Source organism: Jaminaea rosea, assembly GCF_003144245.1.
Source record: "Jaminaea rosea strain MCA 5214 unplaced genomic scaffold BDZ90scaffold_13, whole genome shotgun sequence".
Classification (NCBI taxonomy): Eukaryota; Fungi; Basidiomycota; class Exobasidiomycetes; order Microstromatales; genus Jaminaea; species Jaminaea rosea.
In genome coordinates, this window is record NW_020289987.1 from 99,368 (window position 1) to 125,579 (window position 26,212).

General features: G+C 59.3%; 10 protein-coding genes across 10 annotated transcripts; 5 read left to right on the forward strand and 5 right to left on the reverse strand.

The window, feature by feature from the left end:
• Positions 1–531: 531 nt before the first annotated feature.
• Positions 532–2,337, forward strand: BDZ90DRAFT_228115 (hypothetical protein; the record flags this gene model as incomplete). Its single annotated transcript, XM_025504790.1, has 1 exon — positions 532–2,337. The coding sequence occupies one exon, from the start codon at positions 532–534 to the stop codon at positions 2,335–2,337; it is 1,806 nt and encodes a 601-aa protein (XP_025360337.1).
• Positions 2,338–2,600: 263 nt separating this feature from the next.
• BDZ90DRAFT_261932 (hypothetical protein) lies at positions 2,601–3,546 on the reverse strand (the record flags this gene model as incomplete). Its single annotated transcript, XM_025508426.1, has 2 exons — positions 2,601–3,333; positions 3,527–3,546. The coding sequence occupies 2 exons, from the start codon at positions 3,544–3,546 to the stop codon at positions 2,601–2,603; spliced, it is 753 nt and encodes a 250-aa protein (XP_025360338.1).
• A 1,190-nt stretch (positions 3,547–4,736) lies between these two features.
• BDZ90DRAFT_233735 (Thioesterase/thiol ester dehydrase-isomerase) lies at positions 4,737–5,666 on the reverse strand. The gene has a single exon (XM_025506745.1). It carries the CDS (start codon positions 5,403–5,405, stop codon positions 4,806–4,808), a length of 600 nt encoding a protein of 199 aa, XP_025360339.1. The 5' UTR covers positions 5,406–5,666; the 3' UTR covers positions 4,737–4,805.
• Positions 5,646–7,758, reverse strand: BDZ90DRAFT_233736 (putative CCT8-component of chaperonin-containing T-complex). Its single transcript, XM_025506746.1, has 5 exons — positions 7,557–7,758; positions 7,199–7,466; positions 6,187–7,119; positions 5,853–6,114; positions 5,646–5,768 (listed from the first exon to the last, which is right to left on the reverse strand). Exons 1-5 carry the CDS (start codon positions 7,713–7,715, stop codon positions 5,702–5,704), a joined length of 1,689 nt encoding a protein of 562 aa, XP_025360340.1. The 5' UTR covers positions 7,716–7,758; the 3' UTR covers positions 5,646–5,701.
• A 126-nt stretch (positions 7,759–7,884) lies between these two features.
• BDZ90DRAFT_233737 (hypothetical protein) lies at positions 7,885–9,128 on the forward strand. Its single transcript, XM_025506747.1, has 2 exons — positions 7,885–8,995; positions 9,071–9,128. Exons 1-2 carry the CDS (start codon positions 7,951–7,953, stop codon positions 9,073–9,075), a joined length of 1,050 nt encoding a protein of 349 aa, XP_025360341.1. The 5' UTR covers positions 7,885–7,950; the 3' UTR covers positions 9,076–9,128.
• A 243-nt stretch (positions 9,129–9,371) lies between these two features.
• Positions 9,372–13,174, forward strand: BDZ90DRAFT_233738 (ARM repeat-containing protein). The gene is made up of 3 exons (XM_025506748.1): positions 9,372–9,723; positions 9,814–11,793; positions 12,062–13,174. The coding sequence occupies exons 1-3, from the start codon at positions 9,422–9,424 to the stop codon at positions 12,993–12,995; spliced, it is 3,216 nt and encodes a 1,071-aa protein (XP_025360342.1). The 5' UTR covers positions 9,372–9,421; the 3' UTR covers positions 12,996–13,174.
• Positions 13,175–13,862: 688 nt separating this feature from the next.
• Positions 13,863–18,742, forward strand: BDZ90DRAFT_222922 (myosin V; the record flags this gene model as incomplete). The annotated part of the gene is made up of 2 exons (XM_025504550.1): positions 13,863–14,169; positions 14,247–18,742. 2 exons carry the CDS (start codon positions 13,863–13,865, stop codon positions 18,740–18,742), a joined length of 4,803 nt encoding a protein of 1,600 aa, XP_025360343.1.
• A 789-nt stretch (positions 18,743–19,531) lies between these two features.
• BDZ90DRAFT_61286 (hypothetical protein) lies at positions 19,532–20,186 on the reverse strand. Its single transcript, XM_025509719.1, has one exon. It carries the CDS (start codon positions 20,017–20,019, stop codon positions 19,642–19,644), a length of 378 nt encoding a protein of 125 aa, XP_025360344.1. The 5' UTR covers positions 20,020–20,186; the 3' UTR covers positions 19,532–19,641.
• Positions 20,187–21,133: 947 nt separating this feature from the next.
• BDZ90DRAFT_208581 (hypothetical protein) lies at positions 21,134–22,384 on the forward strand (the record flags this gene model as incomplete). Its single annotated transcript, XM_025504011.1, has 1 exon — positions 21,134–22,384. A coding segment is annotated over one exon (1,251 nt), but the record flags the coding sequence as incomplete, so codon positions are not given.
• Positions 22,385–23,063: 679 nt separating this feature from the next.
• On the reverse strand, positions 23,064–25,779 carry BDZ90DRAFT_61284 (hypothetical protein). Its single transcript, XM_025509718.1, has one exon. The coding sequence runs from the start codon at positions 25,691–25,693 to the stop codon at positions 23,282–23,284; it is 2,412 nt and encodes an 803-aa protein (XP_025360346.1). The 5' UTR covers positions 25,694–25,779; the 3' UTR covers positions 23,064–23,281.
• Positions 25,780–26,212: the final 433 nt, after the last annotated feature.

The following is a 26,212-nucleotide window of genomic DNA, read 5'->3' on the forward strand; positions in this document are numbered from 1 at the left end:
TTGCCCTGCCTGATCGCGCACCCATCGCGCAACCACTCCTTGCTCCTTTGCCAACCTCGGCTCGCCTGCCGACGCTCCAGCTCGCAGCTCGCCCCTTCCCACCCCTCGCATCTCAAGGTTACGGATCAGGGAGATCCCTGCAGCTAACGAAGGACCCGGATTACACCCTTGGCTTTCTCCCGTTCTTCCTATCCACCGAGCTCATCACCATCTGCTTGTGAGCATCCGCCGCACAAAGTTGTGCCAAACGAGGCAAGGAGCTTGATTGCCAACGTCGTCGCCAAGCGTAGCGACCTCCCCGCTGCCCTGGTGGAAATCCTCCTACGTCCGGGCCCCACTCGCCAGTCCACGCAGACGCAGGACCCTAGAACCTGACACGCCGCTACCGCCGACAACGACAACGACGATGAGAGCTTGAGCTTCTCAAAAGCAAGAGAGCCTTTTTCGACTGCACCACCATCTGCATCGCGCCAACGTACCACTCGATCGATCAATCCTAATCCTACACTCCCAGCATCGAGCCAACCTACCATGGCTTCGGGGCAACATCGCCACGATGAGCTCTTTCCCTGCTCGCGCGAGGGCGACTGCACGGGTTGCACCTTCGGTCCTGATGGACGGCTCCTCATCGGGGGCCTGTCCATCGATGGATCCGCGGCAGGAGAAGCAGGATGGGCTTCCATCGACGTCAAGCCTAGCAGCCACGCCTTTCAACCTTGCCTGCCGCGAGATGGTCCATCTACCTTTGGAAAGGACGTGGCGAGGGACTCTTCTCTGACCACCACTACCACCGCCAACGATGAGAAGGACAGCAGCATTGCTCGGGTGGCATCGCGCTGGACCTCTCGTCTCTCGCCACGCAAGCGCGACAAGATGTCAGAGAAGGCGGCTCCCCTCCCGCAGCTCACCCTCGCGGACATCGTCGAGGGCAGAACATGTCGTCCTATCGCCCTTGTTGACCTGCGATCGTACCTCGCCAACCGCAGGGAGCAGGAGCGTGGACAGAGTAGTGGGCTTGACGACTTCTTCGCGGGTATCGTAGCCTCACAGTCAGCACGCGACCTCGATGCTGTCAACTTTGTCGTCAGCTATGATCGTTGCGTACGGGCTTATCGCTCGGGAGAGGGAAGCATCGAGACACTGCGACGAATCCTCGTTACGTACGTAGGCGGTAGCAGTGATGAGAAGGTCGCCACCTCGCGCGCATCTTCACGGTCCCGCCGACTCGACTGGATGGTCGACTTGGGGCTTCTCAGCGAGGATGCTGTTCGTCATTCCCTCAACGAGGCAGAACGCAGCTCCCACCCTTCTGCCCTCCTTCCACTAGTCAACGCCGTCTCATCCTACATCGATTCGCACGTCATGCCCGACTTTATGGAGGCGGCCTCGCAAAACCTCTCGAAGCGCACATCACGCGGTCGACTCGCAGTAGGAATTGTAGCCACGGCCCTCGCCATCCTCTTCAGCGTGCTCCTCGCCGTCGAGCCTAGCCCACTAGCAGGAGGGAAGCAGCACATCTCAAGATGGTGGCGCGTCCTTACTTTCCCGCTATGGGCGATGGGCTTCGGCTACATGCTTGCGGCGTGGACGGGCGTCTGCGTGTGGCTGAGCTTGAGGGGTAATCGCGAGCGCAGGGAGGAGGAGTGGGCTACGCCTAGGCCAAGCATGGAGGCGTCGGCGGATGAGGGGAACCTGGCGGAGGTGGACCGATCTGCTTGGTTCGTCGCGCCAGAGGTGCGCCGCATTCTTCCTTTCCTACCCAAGACGCTCGGCCGTACGAACAAAGACGAAGACGCGACTAGTGCTCCGCCACCAGCGCCACCAGCACCAGCACCAGTATCAGCGTCAGCAGCACCGGCACTCGCAGCGGGGCCGGCTCCGCCTCTCTTACGCCCTTCTACCTCTCGTCCCCTCGCCGAGCCTCGCACAAGCAACGCCGCAGCAGCAGCAATGGACGGCGGGGCCGGCAGCTGGACACCCCCCAGCACGGCCCCTGTCCTAGTCAGCAAGAAGGTCTCAGTCCTCCCCGGCGTCCAAGTGGGGATGCGTACCGTCCAACCTCCCGTAGCGATGAGCAGCATGTCCACCTCCACCTCACTCCCGCGCCTCTCCACTGTCACGGGACCCTCGCCCTCTCACATCGAGAAGGGTCGTACTGGTCGCCGTCACGAGCGCATCTGGCATACGGTACAGCGTTGGACTGGCTTTGCAGTTGGTACGGAGAGAGTGAGGGACAAGAAGGTCAGGCAGATTCATCAGTGGAGGGCTTTCAAGGCTGTTGCGCTCGACGGAGCGCTGGCCCTCATAGCGACCATTGTTGTCGTGGCCGTGCCGTAGGTGAGAGTGACACGGCCGTATGTACTTGTATTGTAAACGTAGGGGTGTCAGTGCGTCTCGTTACGGTCTCAATGATATCCGGTCCAGTGGTGCGGTCGAAGCGGGCACGCGAATGACACAGATGACTGATCTTTGATTTCAACCTGAGCAAGTAACAAGTGGCATCCCCTTCCCCTTCTCAACCTTGATAAAGCTTAGCTACGATAAAGCTTAGCTACGAGACATAGACGATTTCATTTTGACTTTTCGGTAGCGAGCAACACTTAGTAGTCGTTGCCCGAGCTACGCTCGTTGTCGCCGAACTGGCCGCCACCAGAGCCACCGTAGCCGCCACCCTGCTGGTTGCCGCTAGAGTAGGAGTCGCCCTGGTCATTTCGGCCGTATCCGCCCTGGTCGGACGAGTCGCCGAAGCTACCACCTCCACCGCTGCGGCCACCCCCGCTGGAGTAGTCGTTGTCGCCTCCACGGCCACCTCCGTACGAGGACGAGTCGTTGTCTCCGCCACGGCCGCCACCGTACGAGGACGAGTCGTTGTCTCCGCCACGGCCACCTCCGTACGAGGACGAGTCGTTGTCTCCACGACCACCGCTGCCTCCGAACGAGGAGCTGTCGTTGCCTCCGCCGTAGCTCGACTGCTGGCGGTCGCTGTCACCACCGTATCCTCCGCCACTGCTGCGGTCAGAGTCGCGTCCACCGCCAGACCCAAAGTTGTCCGACTGGTCACGGCCAGAGGATCCGTACGAGTCAGACTGGTCGCGGCCAGAAGAGCCGTAGCTGTCGGACTGGTCACGGCCAGAGGATCCGTAGCTGTCAGATTGGTCACGGCCACTGGATCCGTATCCCGAGGAAGAGTTGTCATTTCCTCCGTAGCCAGAAGACGAGTTATCGTTGCCTGACCCGTACGAGTCATTGTTGTTGTTGTTCGAGTTGCCGCCGCCGATGCCGGCCTTCTGCATCATCTCGCGACCCTGCTCAGAGCCGGCGAACTCCTTGGCCCTGTGTGAGTGAGAGAGTTGGTGGTAATGGCGAAGAGGGCGCGCAAGAAGGTAAGAGGTGAGGGAAGTGGGCGATGACGTGATGACGCGATGATAGGGGAGAAGGGAGCGAGCAAGCGAGAGAGACGGTGAGCAGGGGCGTCGAATGCTGCGTACAGCTGCGCGCAGGCTGCGCTGCGCTACGAGCTACTCACTTGTTGATGAAGTTGTCCATGTTTGGTATTGGTGGTGTGGTGTGTGTGTGTGTGATCAAGTGGATCGAGTTGGTTGTGATGGAGAGGAGGTTGAGAAGACCCGACGTTGCCTAGGCTCTCTATATAGTCTCACATTGCTTGCCAGCAAGAGTGGACGACGAGCGAGCGAGCGAGCGAGATGTGTCGGCGGCGGCGAGGGCGGCGGCTGCTTCTTGTGGAGATGCTCACTCTTCGACTGGCCCGTGCATAGCTCGGTCCAGGCACTAGGCCAGTCTCGCGCCGGGCTATGTGTCACGTTGCTGTTGGTTTGCTCTCGCTCGCGGCCGCGATTGACTCCTTCCCAACACAGCGCACCGCACACCGCGAAGCAGCGCGCTGTGCAGCATAGAAAGGCAGCACAGCCATCGGCCAGTCGGTGAAGCCAGCAAGTGGGACGCGAGGTGATGGGTCGCATTGGCCCCCCCCTTCTTCACGGCGCGAGGCCGGCCCACCAAATTGTTCACCTCAACTCTCTCCGAGCGACCGGTGCAGTCAGCAAGCGAGCGAGGAAGAGATGACGGGCACGAAGGGGTCGGGGGGAGGGGCCAAGGACGAGATCAACGAGGGGCCGAAGGGGGCTGTGAGAAACGGGAAGTGGGCCCACCGCCTTCAGCCCCGCCGGTCCAGGCCTTAGTCTCTCTTTGACCGAGGCGATTAAAGCTCGCCCTCGCCTCTCGCAGGTGCAGGCCGACAGGCACGCAAGCAACACGGGGCAGGGCAGGGCGGGGCAGGGCGACGTGGAGGCTACAACGGCGCTACAATACAATGGCTCGCTCACCCTTGCCTATTCCTGAACAACACTGCATGTGCGCTGCGAAGGAACGCGAAGAAGCTCGGGTTCAGAGAAGTAGTGACGCAATCGCCGTCGAAGGCCGTATCGTAAGCGTCACCATTACGACCTCATCAGGCTCGGAGCTCATTGGTCGGACCTTCCTCGATTCTGGAAGGAGCGATGAGCCGCGACGATCCTCAGGGCCGGGGACAGCGCGGGGGGAAGGGCTCGTGCACAAAGTGATCGTGTTCGATCGAGTCCTCTTCGCGAGGATCGAGGGGTACAGCTCGCTCTTGGAACTCATGCTGTTGTCGAGTCGAGCTTTCACACGCTATGTCATGACCGAGAGCGAAAGGTGTTGATCTCGGACTGGCTCGGAGCCTTTCCTGACATTCCAAGTGACGACAGCAGCGACGATCAGTGCGTTGCGCCCCACTTACCTCTTTGCCCTCCCACCATGAGCCCGCCTCACGCAATGAACTTCGTATGACTCCCCTCCACACACAGCCTCTCTCCACCTTCTCCGCCCTCAGGTCCCCCCTCCTTCCCGCCAGCCCAGATCTCCACCCCAACCCACGCAAGCCTCTTGCCCACCTTCTTTGCCCTCCCCACGATCCTGACCCTCTCTCCCTCCTTTGCTTCCCTCAAGTACTGCGCACTGATATCTGTAGATACGCCGCGCTTCGCCTCGAGCGGATTGGACGAGGTAGAAGCGATGACGGGCCCGCCGAGGAAGTCGATGAGGGTCGCAGAGACTGCTCCGTGTAGAGTGTGGTGAGAGTTAAGGCAGTGTGCCGGGAGTTGAGGCCAGATGTAAGTCACTTGGCCCGGTGAGGCGGATTGGAGTGAGAGGGAAGAAAGGAGATGCGAATAGACGGGCGAAGCGGACAGTATCTTCGTCGTCAGGGACTCGATGGCAGAGAAGAGCTCGGCGCCCTGCAAAGGCTGCGGGCGAGAAGAGGGCGCAACTGCTTTGCTGCTTGTAGCTGTAGCGGCGCTGGTAGCGTTGTCGCTTGCTGCTGCTGGTGCAGCACTGTCAGTGTCCTGCGTGGGCTGTGATGTGGACATGCTGATGGGGATTTCGCTGTGAGCTGTTGTCAATGAGACGAGATGAGAGGGTGGGAGAGCAACACGAAGAAGTGGGAGGTCGCGAGTCCGCCGACGCCACGCCGAAGCCGCGGCTCACGGCAACCACCATGTGTGGGGCGATGAGATCGACACTTTTGCTCACAAGTCAGAGCAGAGAAAAATCGGAGCGAGCTCTGCTACGATGCGACAGCTGTTTCGCATTGCATCCAGAAATACAAGTGTCTATCGAATCCAGCAAGCCATCCACCGTCTCTCCCTCTGTCCCATCATCACCGCTAGTCGTCATCCCAGTTCGGGTTCTGCTTGGGCACCTTGATCCCGGCCGGCTTGGACATGATGATCCTGTGCAGCGATGCGAAGAAGAGCGGTCAGCATCATCACTTCTCTGTCTCGTCGTCGTCGTCGCCGCCGCCGCTCGCTACTCACGAATCCACATTCAACACCGTGATCGCAGCCCCTACCGCGTACTTGATAGCCCAATGCTTTGCCGCCAGCACGTCGAAGATCTGCGACTCCTTCGTAGAGACGATGCCCTCCTCACCTTCGCCCTCGATGTCCACACCGGCATCCTCTCCTGAGGGGCCAGAGGCATGGCGCGCTGTCAGAGAGGAGACAACCTGAGTAGCATCGAGGCCAGCGTTCTCAGCGAGGGTGCGGGGTACCACCTCCAAAGCTTCCGCAAATTTGCCTGTGAGAGTAGAGAGGATGATGAGTGTGAGCGATGCGAACGCTGTCCCGCAGCGTGATCGACGCTACTTACGGATCGAATGCTGGTTCAGTCCCGCCGTCTTCTCTCCATACTCGCCCACACGTCTCGCCAACTCAACCTCTGTCGCTCCCGCACCAGGCACCAGTCTCGGGTCACGGGTCAAGGACTTGATGACGTTGACACCATCATCGATCGCCCTCTCCACATCGTCCAAGTGGTTCGCTGTAGCCCCACGCAATACCACAGTCGCCATACGAGGCTTAGCCTTCCCGCCCGGCTTGCCCTCCTCTTGCCTGAATACCGTCACGCGATCTCCTCCGATCTCCGTCGTCTCAACCACGTCCACCCAACCTGCCTCCTCAGGGGTGGGCGCACCGACTCGTGCCAAGGGCGTAGCGCCGATGAGCCTGCAGAGACGCCTGAGCTCGAACTTGGAGAGGATCTTGATGCAGAGAATGTCGAAGCGGTTGAGGTAGTGAAGTGCAAGCTCGCCCACGCTCGATTGTGAGACGACTACCTTGACCCCCGAATCCGCAATCTCCTTGATGATCTTCTCCAACTGCTTTTCCTCCCCGTGGCTAAACGTGGAGAGCTCTTTGGCATTGTGCAGCAATACGGTTCCCTTGGTCTCGGTCTGGCTGATATCGAGACCGCAGCTGAACACAGCAACCTTTGCTCCATCGTTGATGCGCTTTACTACGCCTTCGGGCTCACGACCGAAGACCATTCCTCGTACGACTCGCGAGTCGGGGAGAGAGCCGCCCATGATCTTGACTACGCGGACGTTGTCCACATTGAAGTCTTTGAGACCCAAAGTCTTGCCTGAGGTGGAAGAGGTCGGGGGCAGGACGAGGGAGACGGCTTGAGCTACAAGGGGGGCGAGGACGTCTTCTTGGCCGTATTGCTTGGAGGCGATGCAGGGGCGAAGGGCGAGGGCGAGGGAGTCGACCGTGGGTGGGGTGGTGAGCTCTGCAACGGCCAAGTCTGCGAGAAGGAGTGTGGAGGGACGAAAGGTCAGCATGACGATCCGAGCTAGGGCATTGCCCTCATCGGCGCCACTCACTCTCCAACTCAGCCAGCGCCTTCTCTCTAGCCAACTCGTACCCCTGCAAGATTTCCGAAGGGTGCAATCCCAGATTGATGAGCTGCTCTGCCTTTTTGAGCAGCTCACCGGCAAGAGTGATGACGAGAGCGGTAGCGTCACCCATCTCTGCCTCCTGCTGCTGTGATGCGAGGACAACGAGGCGACCAGCCGGGTGGACCACTTCTAGTTCGCGCAGAATAGTAGCCGCGTCCGATGTGATAAAGGAGCGAGACAAGTGATTGATGAGCTGTCGAAGTGAATGAGAGAAATAGGTCAACGCTAATGTCCAGTAGCCTGGTTGTATGCACCATCACTTGTTCCCCTCGTCGATGCTCACCAACTTATTCCTGCCATTGGGGCCAAAGCTCGTCCTGAGCATATCACTGAGCTCGCAGACGGCCTGGATGTTACGCAGTACTGCCTCCTCCGTTCCTTGGAGCAGCTTGTAGCCGTCCTTGAAGAGGTTCATGCCCGCCTTGGGCACTTTGAGGGACATGATGGGCCTGCGTGGTGTGATCGACGGTGGTGATGAGAGGACGTCAAGGAAGCGGCGGGCGGCCACTTTGGTGTGCTTCTTCGTCCGTCGTCCGTCGTCCGTCTCTGGCGCCCTCGCGTGGCTGCGCGCTCAGCTCGACTCAAGCCACTTCCACTCCCGCCCGTCGATCCATCCATCCGCCTCTGCACCTACGTCTCCACTCCACCTCGTTCTGTCTATTGTTGCTCGCTCTGAAATGCCCCCGGATCCTAAGCTACAAGCCTATTTGGCGCAACACTACCTCTCCGGAGCAAAAGCAGAAGCCATTCTAGCCAGGTCAGGGGGCGCAGAGGGGGAGCGCAAGAAGAAGAAGAAGCGAAAGAAAGTTGAGACGACCGACGATGGGCTGCGAATGCGGGACGAGGAGGATGAGTGGAAGCGCAGAAGCGATGATGACGAGGATCGCAGTGATGCTCAAGTAGTCAAGGATACTGGAGCTGGCAAGTTCAAGAAGGCAGCGTGGAGCAGTCTTGGCCCTGACGGCCAGCCCGTAGCTGAGCCAGAGCCTGCCGCTGAGGAGCAAGACGAGCAGCCGCAGATGGTCGATGCAAAGGGTAACCAAGTCTCAGCCGAAGCGCTGCACAAAAGTGAAGCAGCTCAGGCAAGCTCGCAAGCTGGCCCGTCAAAGCCTCGAGCCGGTCTGCGTACCAAGGAGGAGGTGAGGGCAGAACGGGTGGCAAGAGAGAAGGCAGAGAAAGCGGCAGAGGCAGAGGCAGCATCGAGAGGCGTCGAGGATCCAGACGACGAGGAAGCTCGCGCAGCACGACTGGCTCAAACCACAGTCTACCGTGATGCCACTGGTCGTCGCATCGATGTCGAAGCCGAAGACAAAGCCCTCCGTCTCGAGGAGCAACGACAACGTCGCAAGGAACGCGAACGCAAAGACTGGAATCGCGGCCAGCGTCAGCAAGCCGAAGAGGCTGCCGCTCGTGCTGAGCTCGCCTTGGTAGAGAAGGAAGGCGTGGCACGCTACAAGACGGACGAACGTATGAATGCCCAACTGCGAGAGGTGGAACGAGCCGACGATCCTGCTTTGGCTTTTCTGACCAAGAAGCGGACTAAGGGACCCCAGCTACCCAAATACAAGGGGCCTCCTCCCCCGCCCAATCGTTTCGGTATACCCCCGGGATATCGGTGGGATGGAGTGGATAGAAGCAATGGATTCGAGAAGAGGCGATTTGAAGCGCTGGGATCGTTCAAGAGACGACAGCAGGATGAGAGGGCATTTGGGACCGAGGACAGTGAGTAGCGCGAGTGAGACACAGGCATGGCAGGCGCGTGCTGACATACCCTCCTCCCTCTTCCGCCCATTACAGTGTAATTGATCGAGCTTCACCATGTATATTACCATTCAATCATATCACCACATCATCATCTTTTGTTCTCGACGTGCCTCTCTCTCCTCGCTACTGTGCCATCGCTCGTGTTGGTCTCCCCCCCCTCGTCCGCCGCCATGTTGCCGAGCCGGCTCTTCTCGTCGATTTTGCCCTGCACACCGCGCGCGCGGGCGAAAAGTTGAGGTGAACTGGAGGCCGAAGGGACGGACGAGACGAGGGGCGTCGACTTCAAACGTGAGGGCAAAATCGCAGCGAAATCTTCCTTTCCTTCTCCTCTGCATCTCTAACATCGTTGCCCATCATATCCCTCCTTGATCCTTGGTAGCAACGATGGATCCCACCTTTGTGCAAAATCTGCACAACCTCCTCGCGCAGACGAGCGTGCCGGACACAAACGTCGTCAAGAACGCGACGGAGACGCTGCAGAAGCAGTACTTCCCCAACAGCAATTCGTTGCCCGCCCTCTTCGAGATTGTGTCGTCAAGTCAGGACCTCAATGTCAGGCAGTTGGCGGCCGTCGAGCTGAGGAAGCAGGTCAAGAAGAAAGATGGGGCAAATTGGAAGAAGCAGCAGCAAGCGACGAGGGAGCATATCAAGGCGCAGATCTTGGATGGCATACTCAAAGAGACCAGGTGAGTTTGCCGCACACGACACGACCTAGACGGCCACTGCTTGAGCAGCTTGTATGCTGACCTACTTCTCCTCTCCTCGCTACCTCGCAGCGTCCTCGTACGCAACTCCGTCTCCCGCGTCATCTCGGAAATCGCAGAGATTGAGCTTCCCCACAACACCTGGCCGGCTCTCCTTCCCTTCCTATTCAATGCGGTCTCATCATCAAATTCAGTCCACCGCCACATTGCCATTTTCATCTTCTACACCATCCTCGATACCCTCGCCGACGAATCGCAGTCGAGCAACACTTTTGACCCTTACCTGCCGCAAATTATGGCCGTTTTCGAGAAGACACTCCAGGACCCGGAATCCCTCGAAGTCCGCATCACTACCGTCCGAGCTTTGGGCCGTGTAGCCAACAACCTCGAGACGGACGCAGTTGGTGACCTCTCAGCAATGCAGTCGGCCATCCCCAAAATGATCGAGATCCTCCATCAGTGTCTGCAGGAGACGCACACCGATGGTGTCCGCCACATCTGCGAGGTCGTCGAGGAGATGTGCCTCCTCGAGACGCCCGTTTTCGGCAACCATCTGCCCAACGTCATCGACTTCCTCCTCGTCAGTGCAGCGAACGCAGACTACGAGGAGGACATGCGCCTCGCCTGCCTCAACGCCATCGTCTGGATGTGCAGCCACAAGCGATCAAAGATCCAAACGCTCAACCTCGCACGACCTATGATCGTCCGCCTCATTAGCATCGCGACTGAGGAAGAGCCAGAAGACACCGACGAGGACTCACCTGCTCGCCTTGCACTGCGCGTCATTGATGAGCTGGCGACCGAGCTTCCTCCTAGCCACGTCTTCCCTCCCGTCTACGAGGAGATGCAAAAGTACATGTCAAATGGCGATGCCGGTCACCGCAAGGCCGCCCTTATGGCACTCGGCGTCTCAGCAGAGGGATGCACCGAGTTCATTCGCCCCCACATGAACGAGATCTGGCCCTTCATCGAGGCAGGTATGCGCGACAGCGACGTACGAGTCCGCAAGGCTGCCTGCATCTCCCTTGGATGCCTCTGCGACGTGCTGGACGAGGAGTGTGCAGCAAGGCACGCTGTGCTACTTCCCATGATCATGGACCTGGTTGCCGACCCTGCCACTCAGCGAGCTGCATGCACGGCCTTGGACGGCATCCTTGAGGTGATGGGCGACGACATCGGCCAATACCTCCCCGCCATCATGGAGCGCATGGCCGCCCTCCTCGAGTCCGCGCCCGTGATGGTCAAGAGCACAATTGTCGGCGCCATCGGCTCGGCAGCTCACGCATCAAAGCAGGGCTTCCTCCCTTACTTCCAGCAGACGATCCAGCGATTCCAGCCTTTCCTCCTCCTCACCGAAGATGGCGAGGAGCAAGACCTCCGTGGCACTACCACCGACACCATCGGCACCATCGCCGAAGCGGTAGGCAAGGACCACTTCCGTCCCTACCTTGCCGATGCGATGAAGATCACCATCGATGCGCTCAGCATCGAATCTCCTCGCCTCAGGGAGTGCAGCTTCATCTTCTTTGCCGTCATGGCCCGTACGTTCGGCGAGGAATATGCCCCTTACCTCCCCGCCACCGTCCCGGCCTTGATTGCCTCTTTCAAGCAGGCGGAGCACGACCCCGTTCCTGGCGCCTCGGGCAATGGTGTCGTCGACGGCGTTAGCGTAGACGATGGCGACGACGGCTTCGTCGACATTGATGCGGTCAATGACGCCTTCATGAACGTGAACAGCGCCATTGCCGTGGAGAAGGAGGTGGCCGCAGACTCCCTCGGCGTGGTCTTTGAGTACACGCGCCAACACTTCATTCCTTACATGGAGGAGGCGGTCAACGAGCTTTGTGAGATGCTGCAGCACTTCTATCAGGGGATCCGCAAGTCTGCCGTCGCAACGCTGTTCACTTTCATCAACACATTCCAAGACTTGAACAACCCGCAAGAGTGGAAGGCAGGTGCTCAGCCGCCGGTCCCCCTCAGCGCTCCTGTGCAAGCGCTGGTCGACAAGGTGGTGCCCGGTGCGCTGGAGGTGTGGGAGGACGAGTACGAGCGGTGAGTACAACGATTTGCGATGATGATCTGCCAGACCCTCCTTTGCCGCCACGTCGCACGCACACGGTGATGATCCTTTACAGTATCTCAGCTCACAATGACCAGTTCCGGCCCACGAGGCTGTAGAGCTGAGCATGACAACACACTGTTCCCTATTATCTGAGAGCGAGCGCGACATTAGCGAGGGCGAGGGAGGCGGGACTTTCTCCACGATGCTGGAGTCACAGAGGTACTGACAAGTCCTGGCGTTTCCCCCTCTCGTTCGCAGCGTCGTCTCCATCGAGATCTGCCGCGGTCTCGCAGAATGCTTGAACAAGAACGGCCCGGCTATCATCGCGCCGCAATACCTCGAGGCTGTCTGCACGCAAACCATGCTCACTCTCGAGGGCAAGACGGCCGCGCAAGTAGACGCAGACGGCGAGGACGACGACTTGGCAGAGGAAGCCTCAGAGTACGGTTCCCTCCTCATCTCGGCCGCTTCCGACCTTGTGGGCGCGATGGCCACCGTCCTTCAAGCCGACTTCACCGACCCGCTCCGTCAATTCCTGCCGGCGCTCATCAAGTACTATACCCCTGCCCGCTCTTCTGCTGACAGGGCAACAGTCGTGGGCACCTTTGGCGAGGTCATTACGGGCATGAAGGAGCACATCACTCCCTTCACCAATGAGCTCCTCAGCGTCATCTCTCGCGCCGTAGCCGACGAAGACCCGTCGGTACGCTCCAACGGATGCTTCGCTGCTGGTGTGCTGGTGCAGAATAGCAAGCAGGACCTCTCACCTCACTTCCCTGCTCTCCTCAATGCCCTCCGTCCCATGTTCGACAAGCGCCAGAGCGAGAGCAATGACGAGCAAATCGCGACGGATAATGCAGTCGGATGCGCTTGCCGTATCATCACATCGAAGCCCGACGGCTTGCCTCTTGACCAGCTCTTGCCCGTCATCTTTGGCTGCTTGCCACTGAGGAAGGACATGGCCGAATGGGCTCCCGTACTGCAATCGCTCATGAGCCTGGTGCAGAGCAACAACGCCGTGGCGGCACAGCACATTGATACCATTTTGCAGCTCTTTGCGCACGTGCTTGGCCAACAAGAGGACGTCCTTGGAGGGCAGCTGAGGGGCCAGGTCGTTGCATTCATTGGCGCTCTTAACCAGAGTGCCGGTGACAAGGTACAGGCTGCGGGGTTGAGCCAGTATGTCGTCTAAGCTCCCCTCTGCCTCTATGCCTCGCTCTATCTTCTTGTTCATTCGTCTTTACCCCTCCATCGCTTCTCGACCTTCTTGATGATAATGTCTACACTCAATGCGGTTAGCATACTCTACGTAGATGACCACCACGGGCCGTGACGACGGCTGTTCATTCTCGATGTTGCGCCCAACCGTAGATGGCTTTGGCTTGGCCTGCTGCTGCCCGCTCGGCCCTGCGTTCTGCGCTTTTGTTTGTTGGCTGAGCGACGGTTGAGAGCCGGGTGCACTGCGCCAGTCTTAGCCCGAAGTAACACTTTGAGCGGGCGGGCGGGCGAGCGGGCGGGCGGGCAACAAGTGAGTGAGTGGGCGGGGCGCGGCCAGCAAGGAGAGGAGAAGGACACGAGGCGCACCGACGCGGCGAAAAGCGCCCACGGGCTGAGAGCGCCACGAGCCCGAAGGTGAAGCTGCTCTTGGACTTGGTTGCAGCGTCGTAGCGTCCGTCGGCCGTTTGAGAGGGGATGACTGACCTCTATTTCCGTTGATCCTCTCCTACCTTCCTCATCGCAGCCTTGATCTGGCTACCCACTCTCCCCTTCCTTCCCTTCCCTTGTTGATCGCCCCCTCGAGACCCCCGGCTGGCTTCGGGTTGGCTACTGCTGTTGCTGCTCATTGCCCTGGAGAAAGAGAGAGAGAGCGTGACTCCACGGCCGCGTCAATACCAATCAGGGACAAAGAGCCACTGACAGCAACGACTCGCCTCGCCCTTCCTGATAATCGCCGCCGACGCCTTCGCCTCCGCTTTCGCCTTCAAACTCTACACAACTTAACGTATACAGCGACTTGACCCTACTTCAAACCCACCACCCTTCATCGCGACTGCCCAACATGGCCTCGAGCGAAGCGATGACAGCTCTCTCCCCCTACGTGCCCGGTACGCGCGCCTGGTTCACTGACAAGGACCTTGGCTGGATCTCTGCCACGCAGTCTGGCAAAGTGGGCGTCAACGAAGCGACAGGGGAAGTCACCATTGAATTCACCCTGGACGACGATGAGTCGCAGCGAGTGGTCAAGACGTCACTGGAGAAGCTGCGTGGGAAGCAACGTGACGAGCAGCTGCCACCTCTGAGGAATCCGCCGTTGCTTGAAGCGACCGACGACTTGACGAATCTGTCCTATCTCAATGAGCCGGCGGGTGAGTAGCAAAGCTAGCAAGCCATCGCGCTCCCCATCACGATGCTGACGGCTGATTTCCCGCCTCGCCGATCGCAGTTCTGCACGCCATCCTCAGCCGCTACTCGCAGCGCCTCATCTACACTTACTCGGGCATCGTGCTCATCGCCGTCAACCCCTTCTTCGCCCTCAACCTCTACAGCCCCGAGATCATCCAAGCCTATTCTGGCAAGCGTCGAGGCGAGCTCGAGCCTCACTTGTTTGCCATCGCAGAGGACGCTTATCGTTGCATGATCCGCGATGAAAAGGACCAGACCATCGTCGTCAGCGGCGAGTCAGGGGCGGGAAAGACTGTTTCGGCCAAGTACATCATGCGCTACTTTGCTACGGTGGAAGACCCAGATCGGCCAGGCAGCAGGAGGGCAGCAGCGAACAGCGCTGCCCAGGCCAGTGGGACTGCTTCTTCGTCGGCGGCAGCCAGCATGAGCGAAACGGAGAGGCAGATTTTGGCTACGAACCCCATTATGGAGGCATTTGGTAACGCCAAGACTACGAGGAACGACAACTCGTCGCGATTCGGCAAGTACATCGAGATCCTCTTCGACCGAAACCATGAGATTGTTGGGGCCAAGATTCGTACATACCTACTGGAGCGATCTCGTCTCGTCTACCAGCCAGAAAATGAGCGCAACTACCACATCTTCTACCAGCTCTGCGCTGGTGCACCGGCCTCGGAGCGCAAAGAGCTCGGCCTCGATGACGCTTCCAAGTTCCACTACCTCAATCAAGGAGGCAACAAGACGATCACGGGAGTTGACGATGCGAAGGACTTTAAGGAGACACAACAAGCGCTGGGCACCGTTGGCCTTACCGTCGAGCGCCAGTGGTCAATCTTCCGACTCCTCGCAGCGCTGCTGCACTTGGGCAACGTCGAGATTGGCGCCACCCGCAATGACGCCATGCTTGCGCAGGACGAGCCCAGTCTCTTCATCGCTGCGAAGCTCCTCGGAATTGACCTGGCCGAGTTCCGAAAGTGGACCGTCAAGAAGCAAATTGTCACCCGCGGCGAGAAGATTGTCTCCAACCTCACGCAGGCTCAAGCCGTCGTCGTGCGCGACTCAGTAGCCAAGTACGTCTACTCATGCCTCTTCGAATGGCTCGTCGACCAGCTCAACCACAGCCTCGCGCTGGGTTCTGCAGACGCCCGCAAGTCCATGATCGGTGTGCTGGACATCTATGGATTTGAGCGCTTCAAGGTGAACTCCTTCGAGCAGTTCTGCATCAACTACGCAAACGAGCGACTGCAGCACGAGTTTAACAGGCACGTCTTCAAGCTCGAGCAGGACGAGTACATGGCAGAAGAGATTTCGTGGACTTTCATTGACTTCTCGGACAATCAGCCTACAATCGACATGATTGAGAGCAGGCTAGGTATCTTGTCGTTGCTCGACGAGGAGAGCCGCCTGCCCTCGGGTGCGGATGCGTCTTTCCTTCAGAAGCTCTACACACAGATGGAGCGCAAGCCCGAGTACAAGAATTCGTTCAAGAAGCCGCGATTCGGGCAGAGCGCCTTCACTGTTTGCCACTACGCCCTCGACGTCGAATACGAAGTGGAGGGCTTCCTGGAAAAGAATCGCGATGCCGTGCCGGACGAGCATCTCACGCTTCTCGGCGCCACAACGAGCAACTTCCTCAAGGAGGTCCTCGAGACGGCCACGCAGCTCGCTAACGCCGCCAAGGAGCAGCCGTCTGCGACCGCTGCTGACGGAGAGAAGACAGCTGCTGCTGCTGCGGTCCGTCGCCCGGGCGCAGGCATCGTCAAGAAGCCGACGCTCGGATCACAGTTCAAGGCGAGCTTGGTATCGCTCATGACCACGATTGATGCGACCAACGTCCACTATATCCGCTGCATTAAGCCCAACGAGGCCAAGAGGGCCTGGGAGGTCGAGCCGCAGAACGTCCTCGGTCAGCTACGAGCCTGCGGTGTGCTCGAGACGATCCGTATCTCGTGCGCCGGGTACCCTTCGCGCTGGACTTTCGCCGATTTCGCAGAGCGCTATTACATGCTGGTCCCCTCGGCTCATTGGGACATGACCAGTCTCGAGAAGGCCAAGGAGCTCGCGGCGTATATCCTCAAGACTTGCGTAGATGACGCAGACAAGTACCAGATTGGTCTCAACAAGATCTTCTTCCGCGCCGGCATGCTGGCACAATTTGAGCAGCGTCGTGGTGACCGACTCAAGAGCCTCGTAACGCTCATTCAGAAGAACTTGCGCCGCAACATACAGATGCGCAAATACGGCACCATGCGATCTTCAAGTGTCAAGCTTCAGTCCTGGTGGAGAATGCAGGCGGCCAAGAAGCAGGTCAATGGCATGCGCCAGCAGAAAGCAGCCGTGCTTCTCCAGACGGCCTTGCGCGCTTGGCTCGCCCAGCAGTCGTACCGCCAGACCCTCGCAGCCGTTGTGCGCATCCAGTCTCTGGCTCGTGGCAGGGCAACTCGCTCCAGGTTTGCCGACACCCGCGTCACTTCGGCCGCTGTACGCCTGCAAAGCCTCTTCCGAGGTTTGCTCGCCCGACGTCAATTCCTGTCCCAGCGTAAGGGCATCGTACTTCTCCAATCCCTGCACCGCCGCCGCCTCGCAAAGCGCGAACTCATCAGCCTACGCAACGAGGCCAAGTCCGCCAAGCACTTCAAGGAGGTCACGTACAAGCTCGAGAACAAGGTCGTCGAGCTCACTCAAAACCTGCAGAAGCGCACAAAGGAGAACAAGGAGCTCGTTGCGCGTGTGCGAGCCTTGGAGGCAAGCATTGCAGAGTGGCAGGGCAAGCACGAGGAGTTGGATGTCAAGTCGAGAGGACTACAAACCGAGCTGGACAAGCCGAGCGTTCCATTGCCAGAGTTTGAGGCCCTCATCGCCGCGAAGAAGCAGTTGGACGAGCAGCACGACGCGGCGAGGCGGCAGATTACGGTCCATGAGGAGAAGATCGCTGGCCTTGAGGAGGAGGTACGACGTGGCGCGGAGGAGCTCGAGGCTAGGGAAAGTGCCCTGAGCAAGCGCGAGGACGAGGACAATACCACTGCGACTTCCCTTCGTGCGGAGATCAGCAAGCTGCGCGAGGAGCTCGCCCGCGCTCATTCTCTTGCGCAGCTCAGTGGTACAAGCAATGGTGAGCCCGCAGGTGGCGCCGCAGCTACACGCGACTTCAACGGCTTGTACGATCTCACGATGGGCAAGGAGCCTACTAGCGCGACGACTGCCAACGGCAGCGGTCGGCGAGCACAACGTCCGCGCTCGGCGGACGTTGCACCTGGTGGTAATGTGCGCAAAGCTCAAGCGGCCGCCAATCGTCACGTCTCCGTCATGCCACCTCAGCAGCTTATGGACCGCGACGAGGATGCCGTCGTGGAGGAGATTGAGTCCATCCTGCTTGACGAGGCTCAGCTGGACGAGGACCTTCTGCAAGGCCTCATCCAACAGCTCCGTGTGCCCATGGGCGACGACATTTCGCCCAAGGAGTGCCTCTTCCCTTCGCACCTCATCGCATTGGTTCTCAACGAGTACTGGCTGCGCAGCATGATCCGCCCCTCAGAGCGCGTGTTGGCGAACGTGATGCAGACGATCCAGACGCACGTCATGAGCTTGGAGGGAGACGAGCTGGTTACGCAGGCCATCTACTGGATCTCGAATGTCCACGAGCTCCTGTCGTTCGTCTCTGTTGCAGAGAGCGACCTCCTTGCAGGCATAACGCCCGGGGACAATGACCAAGCATTTGGCGACTATGAGCGCCTCATCGTGCTGGCAAAGCACGATCTCGAGTCGCTGGAGTACAACATCTACCACACTCTCATCGACAACACCAAGCGTCGCCTCCACAAGATGGTCGTGCCAGCCGTCATTGAGTCGCAGTCGCTTCCCGGTTTCATCGAGAACTCGAGCGGTCGTCTGTTCAATCGTCTCATCTCGAGCGCGACCAACGCTGCACCGGCCTATACGATGGATGACGTGCTCAATATCCTCAACACAGTCTGGCGCGCCCTCAAGACGTATTACCTCGAGGCTGCCGTGGTTCACCAGGTGGTCACAGAGCTCATGCGCCTCATCAACTCGACGGCATTCAATGACCTGGTGCTGCGTCGCAGCTTCTGCTCGTGGAAACGGGCGATGCAGATTCAGTACAACATCACGCGTATCGAGGAGTGGTGCAAGACCAAGGGTATCCCAGAGGCGATGCTCCAGCTTGAGCACCTTTCCCAGTCGGTTAAGCTGTTGCAACTGAAGAAGAGCACCGTCGACGACGTGAGCATCATCTTCGATGTCTCTTGGATTCTTTCCCCCTCGCAGATCCACAAGCTCCTCGCCTCCTACCACACGGCAGAGTACGAGCAGCCGATCTCGCAGGAGATCCTCAAGGCAGCTGCAGCGAGGGTTGTGCCAAACGATAGGAACGATCACTTGCTCCTCCCGCCAGAGGTGGATGAGGCTGGTCCGTATGAACTACCGATGCCGAGGGAGGTGACGGGGATCGAGACGTACATTCCGTCATTTATTCAGGCGCCGAGCTTGAGAAAGCTAAGCTCCTTGGTTGCGTGAGGCGTGGCCGAGGGAAGAAAAGGAGGGTAGGAGGGGAGGAGGATTGAGTTTGTCGTCGTGTAGTCTCCTTTCTATTACACCGGTGCCCTGCCCTATTGTCATCAACATCATCATCACGAGCATCTCTTCTCTGGGTAACAACGTCTGAGCTGCGGCCTTCAAGGTTTGCCCCGCCAGCGCAACCTACCATATCTCTGCGCCCTTCGTAGCTTTCTCCCAGGCGCAAGCGGAGATCTCTTGGCCCGCCGCCTGGCTTCGCGAGCCACTGCGCCTGTGTCATGCCTGAAAGCTGCACGAGGTGTTGCTTTGGCCTGCTCCGCGCAGCGCGAAATTGGTCCATCTCCAACCATCACGCGGGCGGGGTCGCGACATCCGGCAGCCAGCGTTGAGCCTCAGCTAATGGCAAATACTCGATGATTGAGCCGCAACGATCGCGTGCCTGCGGCGCTGTTCTATGCTCCGCCGCATCCTCGGAGCACCGTCGTCGTTGCTGGGTTGCCGGCCTCTGGTCCCGTTTGACGATGTACATGAATGTCCGCCGCTATCAAGGCCCGTCCCGTGTTCTTTTTGGACGCAACCCGTTTCTCTCTGCGGGTGCCTGCCTCAATCTCGAACGTGATTACCAGCCTTCATGGCCCGTTGTTGGTGGTGGCGGTGGTGGCGGCGGCGGCGGCGGCTAAACGATCATCCTCCCCTCACCGTCCTTGTCTGAAGCTTCAATCAATCACGACTCGACGTCGACTGTCATCCCGCAACCTTAGCGTGATCCAGGTGGCCCCTCCTCGCCTCTGGCCTCTTTCTCCCTCTTTCAGCTTTCGCGGCCAAACCATCTCTGACGAGAGCGGCTACAACGCCGACGCCGCCCAGGAAGCGCCTTCTTCCCAGGCAACGGAGCTAGTCTAAGTCACGCTCACCTCGCAAAGAAAGACCAGCCAGTCGGGCGAGTCGCGGCCATTTGCGACTTGACGCTCCTCCCCCCCTGCCTTTCGATCGTCTGTCTCGTCTGTCCTCGGCTCGCCCAGGCCAAAGCGGGACTGCGAGTCGAGAAGCAAGCAGCCAGGCGCAAGGCCCGAGACACCAAGCGCACTCTCTCCTGGGCCGCTGCCGCTACTCTGCCAAAGCACACACAGAGTCCAACGCAACGCAACGCAACGCAACAACGCACCGCTGCTCCTTCTTTCCAACCATCTCCCGACCGACCGGCACCGACGCTCCTTCCTTTCCCTCCTTTCGTCCCCCATCATCGAGGCTCGATCCCCTTGTTCCCTTTTCGGCATACCCACGAGGTCGACGAGTCTTGTCACCCTCCCTTGCAGCGCAACGCAACGGTCTCAAAAGCACGGCGGCTTGCTTTAGGCTCCGTGCATCCCAGTCCTTCCTTTGTTCGTCCTGCTACGCTACCACTACACCGACGTCAAGTTGAAGTGGACGAAGCAGCATACACGCACGCTTCGACATCAGGAAGCAGCATACAAGGGCGCTTCAACTAATACACGACTACCGACAACAACAAAAGACGACGATATACCCGCTCCTCGCCTCTCCCTCTCCGCGGTTAGCTGCCCCTGAACAGCCTGCTCTACGTCCACACGGCCTTCTTCAGTTGCCGACATGTCATCGACACCATCTCCCTACGATCCATCCCCCTCGCCCTATGCGGCCGGCGACGACAGTTCGCGATTCGCTGCTGGTGGTGTTGGTGGTGGTGCCGGGGGTGATGGCATGCGCCGCTCCCCTTCGGGTCTTCATCAGCATGGCCTGTCATCTGGCGCAAACGTCATAGAGTCTGCGACTGGAAAAAAGACTCGATTCACCTCCGACAGTAACATCCCGAGCGTCGTAGCGTTGGGCGGATATCGATCTCATGCCACCTCGGGAGGAGGAGCGTCCTCTACGGCAGCAGCTGGAGGAGCAGCCACCTCGAGCGCCCCTCTAAGCTACGTTATGCCATCCCCTACTGAAGAACATCAGCAAGCAGCAGCAGCAGCAGTTTCGCCTGCTATCCATCACCACGATGTCCATGGCAATGGCTACGTTCACGGTCACGCCGCCTCGTACCAGCAGCAGCACGCAAGCGGCGCATCGTACCCCAGCACATCGCAGCCTCCGCTCTCTCATTCGCCATCGCCGAACTACCCAAACGCGCATGCACACGCGCACCTATCTCCTCTCAACCTGACAGCAGCCAATGCAGTCGGCCCGCATCACCACCATCACAATTACCTCCCCCATGCTGTCCCTCAGTCTGCGCCTTACATGTCGGCCCCTTCGCCCATGTTCTCGCCATTCTCGCCCAACTTCTCCTCCCACCCTTTCAGCCCGAATCTCCTCTCACCGGGTGCAGGGCCAGGTCGCACTCCGACTAGCGCAGGAGGAGCAGCAGCGGCAGGTCGTACCGTGTACGTCGGCAATCTGCCCGCAGATGCATCTGTCGACGAGCTCCTCAATCACGTCAAGTTCGGTCCAATTGAGAACGTCAAGGTCCTGCCCGAGAAGAGTTGCGCCTTCATCTCGTTTCTGGACGCCAATACAGCCGCAGCCTTCCATGCTGACGCATCAGTCAAGAAGCTCACGCTGCACGGCAAGGAGCTCAAGATTGGGTGGGGACGACCGTCGCCCGTCCCTCCCGGGGTAGTCATGGCAGTCCAGCAGAATCAAGCAACTCGCAACGTCTACGTTCAGCTCGGTCAAGACGACAACACCACTGAAGAGCAGCTCCGAGATGACCTCTCGCATTTCGGGCCAATCGACCAGATCAAGATCGTCCGCGATAAGAACATCGGCTTCGTCCACTTCCTTTCCATCCAGACTGCCATCCAGGTCGTCTCTCAGCTCCCTCAGGAACCAGAGTGGGCGAATCGCCGCGTCAACTTCGGCAAGGACCGTTGCGCATACGTGCCCAAGTCGCAACAGCAAAATCAGGCGCACAACAGCCATGCAGCCGCAATGGGCATGGCGGCAGCCGCTTCGCTGGGCTACCCAACTGCATTTGGCTTTGCGGGCGCCGGTGCCGGAGTACCAGCAAGCGCTCCAGCTCGAGTCGGCGGATTCGCAGACGCCCAGGCCGGCACCTCCTCAATGGACGACTCCCTTACATCCCCTACCTACCTGGATCGCTCCCTCGACCAGATCGGGAACCGCACCGTCTATCTAGGAAACATCCACCCCTCAGCCACCATCGAAGAAATCTGCAACCACATTCGCGGAGGTATTCTGCAGACGGTACGCTATTTGCCTGAGAAGCACATCGCCTTCGTCACGTTCGTCGATGCCAACTCCGCCTTGGCGTTCCACCATCTGAGCAGCGAGATGGGCATCTTGCTTCACCATCGCCGACTCAAGATTGGCTGGGGCAAGCACTCCGGACCACTCTCGCCGGCAATCGCCATGGCAGTTCAGGCCGGGTGCTCCAGAAATGTCTACATCGGTAACATCGAGGACGCCAACTTCCTCAATGAGGACAAGCTGCGCGCCGACTTCTCCCGCCATGGGGATGTCGAGCTGGTCAACTCTCTTCGCGAGAAGAACTGTGCATTCGTCAATTTCTGCAGTATACAGAACGCGATCAAGGCTATTGAGGCAATGAAGTCTCATCCAGACTACTCGGGCGTCAAGATCTCGCATGGTAAGGATAGGTGCGGGCGGGTAATCCAGGTCAGGGATGGAGGAGGCGGGAGGGGAGGAGGAGGAGGAGGAGACAGGGGAGGAGGGCATGCGATGCACGTAGGGATGGGCATGGTCCCTTCTGGCGCGGTGGCCCCTGCAATGGAGCCACTCAGCCCGGCCTCACACGAGGCCAACGCGTCGGCGACCAATGGGCTCGGCCACTCTCTCTCCCGCGAGCCAAGCGCCCACGATATGCCTCCCATCCCTGTGAGTACCATCGCCGAGGAGGACGGGCTCGGCGAGGGAGACGCATCGGGTGAAACTACTGCGGCCGGCAGCAATGACGAGGAGCTCGCCAAGGCTACTGCAGCCAGTAGCTTGCAAGACAATCCAACAACGGTCACCGGCAAAGGGGCGTCAACGCTCACGAGCACCAGACCGGTAAGGAGAACCGTCGTGGTGGGCAACGGCAACAGGCAAGGGCAGGAAGGATCATAAAGGCGCTGCAGGCGAGGACGAGCCTGTGAGAGAAAAGAGACATGAAAAGGAAAGGCTGGCGAGGAGAGGTCGCAGCGTCGTGGACCATATTATTGTACTCACACTTCTGTTGGCCACCTACTTTATTTGGCCTCCTCCTCGCCCACACTCTATCCTACCTCGCTCCACCTTATCATTCGCTTTTTGCTATTAATTATTCCCTTTTGAGATTAGTGTTTTTCCAGGGAGCGTGACGATGTGGCGAGTCATTCCTCCAAGAACGCAAGTCATTGGGCGGGCGCTATCGCTGGCGCTGAAGTTCGCGGCAGAGACCACGAAGTGGGAAAGCACACGTCTCGTATATTGACAATATCGTTGAAGAGGCTGACAATGCTCTACACCGCTTTTGTTTCAGCTCTCTGCGCTCGTACTCGTGCCGCCTCGACGATCCCTGACCTATATGCGCTCGATGGGGCATCGTAGCCCATGGATTGGGCGAGGCTGAGCGGTTGTGTCCTCTTTCGGCGGCAGGATGAGCCCGGTGCGAGGAAGTGGACAAGGTGTAGCGACCCACTCTGACTGGGAGTGCGATGATCCTCCTGTTTCCTGCTCCTGCCCCTGCTGCTGCTCTTCCCTCCTAGTCTTCTGCGCATCGCTCGGCGTGATAGGCACGATAGGCGGCCCAGGCCTTGCCTTCGGGGTCGCTTCGTCGCCCATTGGTAGCCGCGGAGGAGTTCGAGTCTGTGCTCCTCCACCACCATCATTGGTACTGGCTCTCGGCTTGGCCGGACGTCTTGACCAAAAGTCGTCGTCGTCATCCTCGTCATCGCGTAAGACGTGGTGTAGATCGCCGGTGATCCTAGGCTTCGGCCTGGGGCGACCCGGCGAAGGCGTGGTGAGATCTATAGCATGGCTAGGGCGAGCTCCCTCGGCGTCGGAATCGTCGTCGAGGAAGGGACGGCGTGTGATGCTAGTTGTAGAGGCGGAGGGCTGAGGACGTGGACGCGGGCGGGCTGCTTCTGCTGGCGGGCCCGGAGGGGTCGCTAGCTCGCTGACCTGGCGACGAGCTCGCCGAGTGGAACTCGAGGTTGTCGAACTTGACGCTGACGCTGGCACCGAGGCTGAGGCTGCGGCCGTCGTCGTCTTTTTCTCCGTCGTGCTGCTGTACTCGCCAAAGAGGTGATTCCCCCTCCCTCCCGTCTCAGCAGGATACATTGCCATCCCGTAAGGGGTACTCTGTCTCTTGATCTCTCTTGCCTCTTCCATGCTCAAATGCTTTCTTATTCTCCTCGGCCTGGCCGCATAATCCTCCATGATCAAGGTGCAAGCCACCTCGGGCACAAGTATGTTGTCGACAAATTCGATCGCCGTCAAGGGTTGAATACGCGCCAGGCCGGCAGGCTGGGTGATTGATGGAAGGTGCGATCTTGCAAGTGACGAGCGGATGACGTCGCATCCCTGTTCGCCGTAGTAGCCAGCTTGAACGTCAAGCATGCTGGTGAGCCAGGAAGTGGCGGCGGGCTCGTCGCGCCTCGCCTCTGCCTCCGCGTCCACCTGCCCGCCACGCCTTCCTTTACGCAAGCGCAAAGCCGTCTCCCAGAAGACACTCTCCATGGGCTCCTCCATCAGCTCTTTGACCCTCACGCTCGCCACCTCTTCGACCCTCTCTAGCAGACTGGCCAAGTCTAGTTTGGTGGGCCAGCCCTCTTTTTTCCCGTTCGGAATGACCTCAAGCTCCTCTTGGTGCTTTGTGCATGCCGCGAGGGTCTCCGTCGCTTTCAGTGTGCGACCATCATGCCATTTGTCCAGGTAGGGCTGCAACATCTCGATGAGTTCACGGCTGGGCTTGTTGGGCATGGGTTGATCACAAAAGGGGCAAGACTTGAGATCTACGACTCGGCGGGGAGTGGCGGCCGATTTGGCTTGAGAACCTCGCCGTGTTGCGCGTTGCTTGGGTGTCGTGCCATCGGAGGCTTCAATTAGCATTCGGCGAAGAGATTCTTGAGAGGGGCTTGCCGTAGCCGTAGTGGCCGTCGCAGGGGAAGAGAAGATACTGTCGGCCGATGAGGCTGGAGTGGTCGTCGTCTTGTCCTTCGGGGGGAGCTGCATACCTACAGCGGCTCTGCGTCGCGGCGCCTCTGCCAGCTTCTCGACGGCGTACTCGTTGCCTGAGGCGAAGGGAGAATCGCTTGAAATGGAGCGGACGAAACTACTTGCAGCGAAGGGGTCGCGGGATGCCTGCCGTAGCTCTCCCTTTGATGCAGCATCGGCTACTTTGAGGATCGATTTGCGTGAGGGAGCCGAGGAGCCCGAGGGACCGGCAGCGCTGGCTACACGATGCGATGCTGCTGCTGCTGCTGTGGCAGGCAGCTTGAGCGGGCCGAAGCCTGAGGCTCGTTTCTGTTGAGACCTTTTCTTGGGCGGCTGCAGCGCCTCGTCGTCTTCGAGTGATGAGCTCGAGACTTGAGCACTCGACTCGCGCGATGATTCAAGCCCCTTGACCCTCTTGATGGGGGCGCAGCCTACCTTTGGCGGCGAAGACGATGCATTGCTTGCGGTCCTCCGTCTATGCGGTCGTGCTGAGTCGAGCGGTGAGCCCGGTTCGGCCGTCTTGTTGCGGCGTTTTTTGCTCGACGCCTTGATCGCAGCCGCGTCCCACTCCTCTCCCTCGCTTTGATGCTCGCTACTGCTGTCGCTTGCGTCGTCTACGGTGGCAGGGTCGCTGTCTTCCTGGTCAGCAGCTGATTCTCTTCGGGAATGAGACGATGACGACGGCAGATTGCGTACGCGACGTAGGCTGCCGTACTTGCGCTCTTGTGAATGTGGGACACGAGAGGCACCAAGCTGACGCTTGCGGAGGCCTTCCATGCGGAAAGGTTCACGGCATTAGTGTTCACCAGTGGTGGTTGAGGTCGTCTGTCGTCTTAGCGGAGAGGACAAAATGCGGAGAGGACAGCCCAGCTCGACGCGGAGTCGCGCCTCGCGGTACGGGCCACTTTACTCAAGAATCCAACACGCCACGTGGTCAGGGATTCTCTCTCCGACCTCACACGCCTCGACGCGCCGGGCTGCCAAACAACAACAGCAAGCAACAGAGGCGGACTGAGAGTGGGAGAAGCAGCAAGCGGCGGGCGACTTGTCCTCAACACCACCGCATCATCGACAACCACCTGCTGCATCCGTCAACGACATGTCCGGCTCCTCTTCATCATCAGGAGGACCAGCGCGTGCCTCTCGCATCGCTCCTCCTTCTACTCTGCGCAAGCCATCGTCTAGCGGCGCCAGCTCTTCCAAGTTGACGATCCCTGGCGGTCCAGCCCCGAGAGCTCCTCTCAACAATGCTACCAACAGGAACGCGAGCGCCACTTCCACCAGGAGTGCTAGCGG

What these genes read in the sequence shown, in the direction of transcription:
- BDZ90DRAFT_233735 (XM_025506745.1), bottom strand. Translation starts at nt 5,405, where the DNA reads ATGTCCACATCACAGCCCACGCAGGACACTGACAGTGCTGCACCAGCA.
- BDZ90DRAFT_233736 (XM_025506746.1), bottom strand. Translation starts at nt 7,715, where the DNA reads ATGTCCCTCAAAGTGCCCAAGGCGGGCATGAACCTCTTCAAGGACGGC. An exon ending in GGCGCTGGCTGAGTTGGAGA is followed by an intron (nt 7,120 to 7,198) that starts GTGAGTGGCGCC and finishes TCCTTCTCGCAG; the next exon opens with ACTTGGCCGTTGCAGAGCTC. An exon ending in ACGGTGTTGAATGTGGATTC is followed by an intron (nt 5,769 to 5,852) that starts GTGAGTAGCGAG and finishes ATCGCTGCACAG; the next exon opens with GATCATCATGTCCAAGCCGG.
- BDZ90DRAFT_233737 (XM_025506747.1), top strand. Translation starts at nt 7,951, where the DNA reads ATGCCCCCGGATCCTAAGCTACAAGCCTATTTGGCGCAACACTACCTC.
- BDZ90DRAFT_233738 (XM_025506748.1), top strand. Translation starts at nt 9,422, where the DNA reads ATGGATCCCACCTTTGTGCAAAATCTGCACAACCTCCTCGCGCAGACG. An exon ending in GGCATACTCAAAGAGACCAG is followed by an intron (nt 9,724 to 9,813) that starts GTGAGTTTGCCG and finishes GCTACCTCGCAG; the next exon opens with CGTCCTCGTACGCAACTCCG. An exon ending in TGGGAGGACGAGTACGAGCG is followed by an intron (nt 11,794 to 12,061) that starts GTGAGTACAACG and finishes TCTCGTTCGCAG; the next exon opens with CGTCGTCTCCATCGAGATCT.
- BDZ90DRAFT_61286 (XM_025509719.1), bottom strand. Translation starts at nt 20,019, where the DNA reads ATGCCGAAAAGGGAACAAGGGGATCGAGCCTCGATGATGGGGGACGAA.
- BDZ90DRAFT_61284 (XM_025509718.1), bottom strand. Translation starts at nt 25,693, where the DNA reads ATGGAAGGCCTCCGCAAGCGTCAGCTTGGTGCCTCTCGTGTCCCACAT.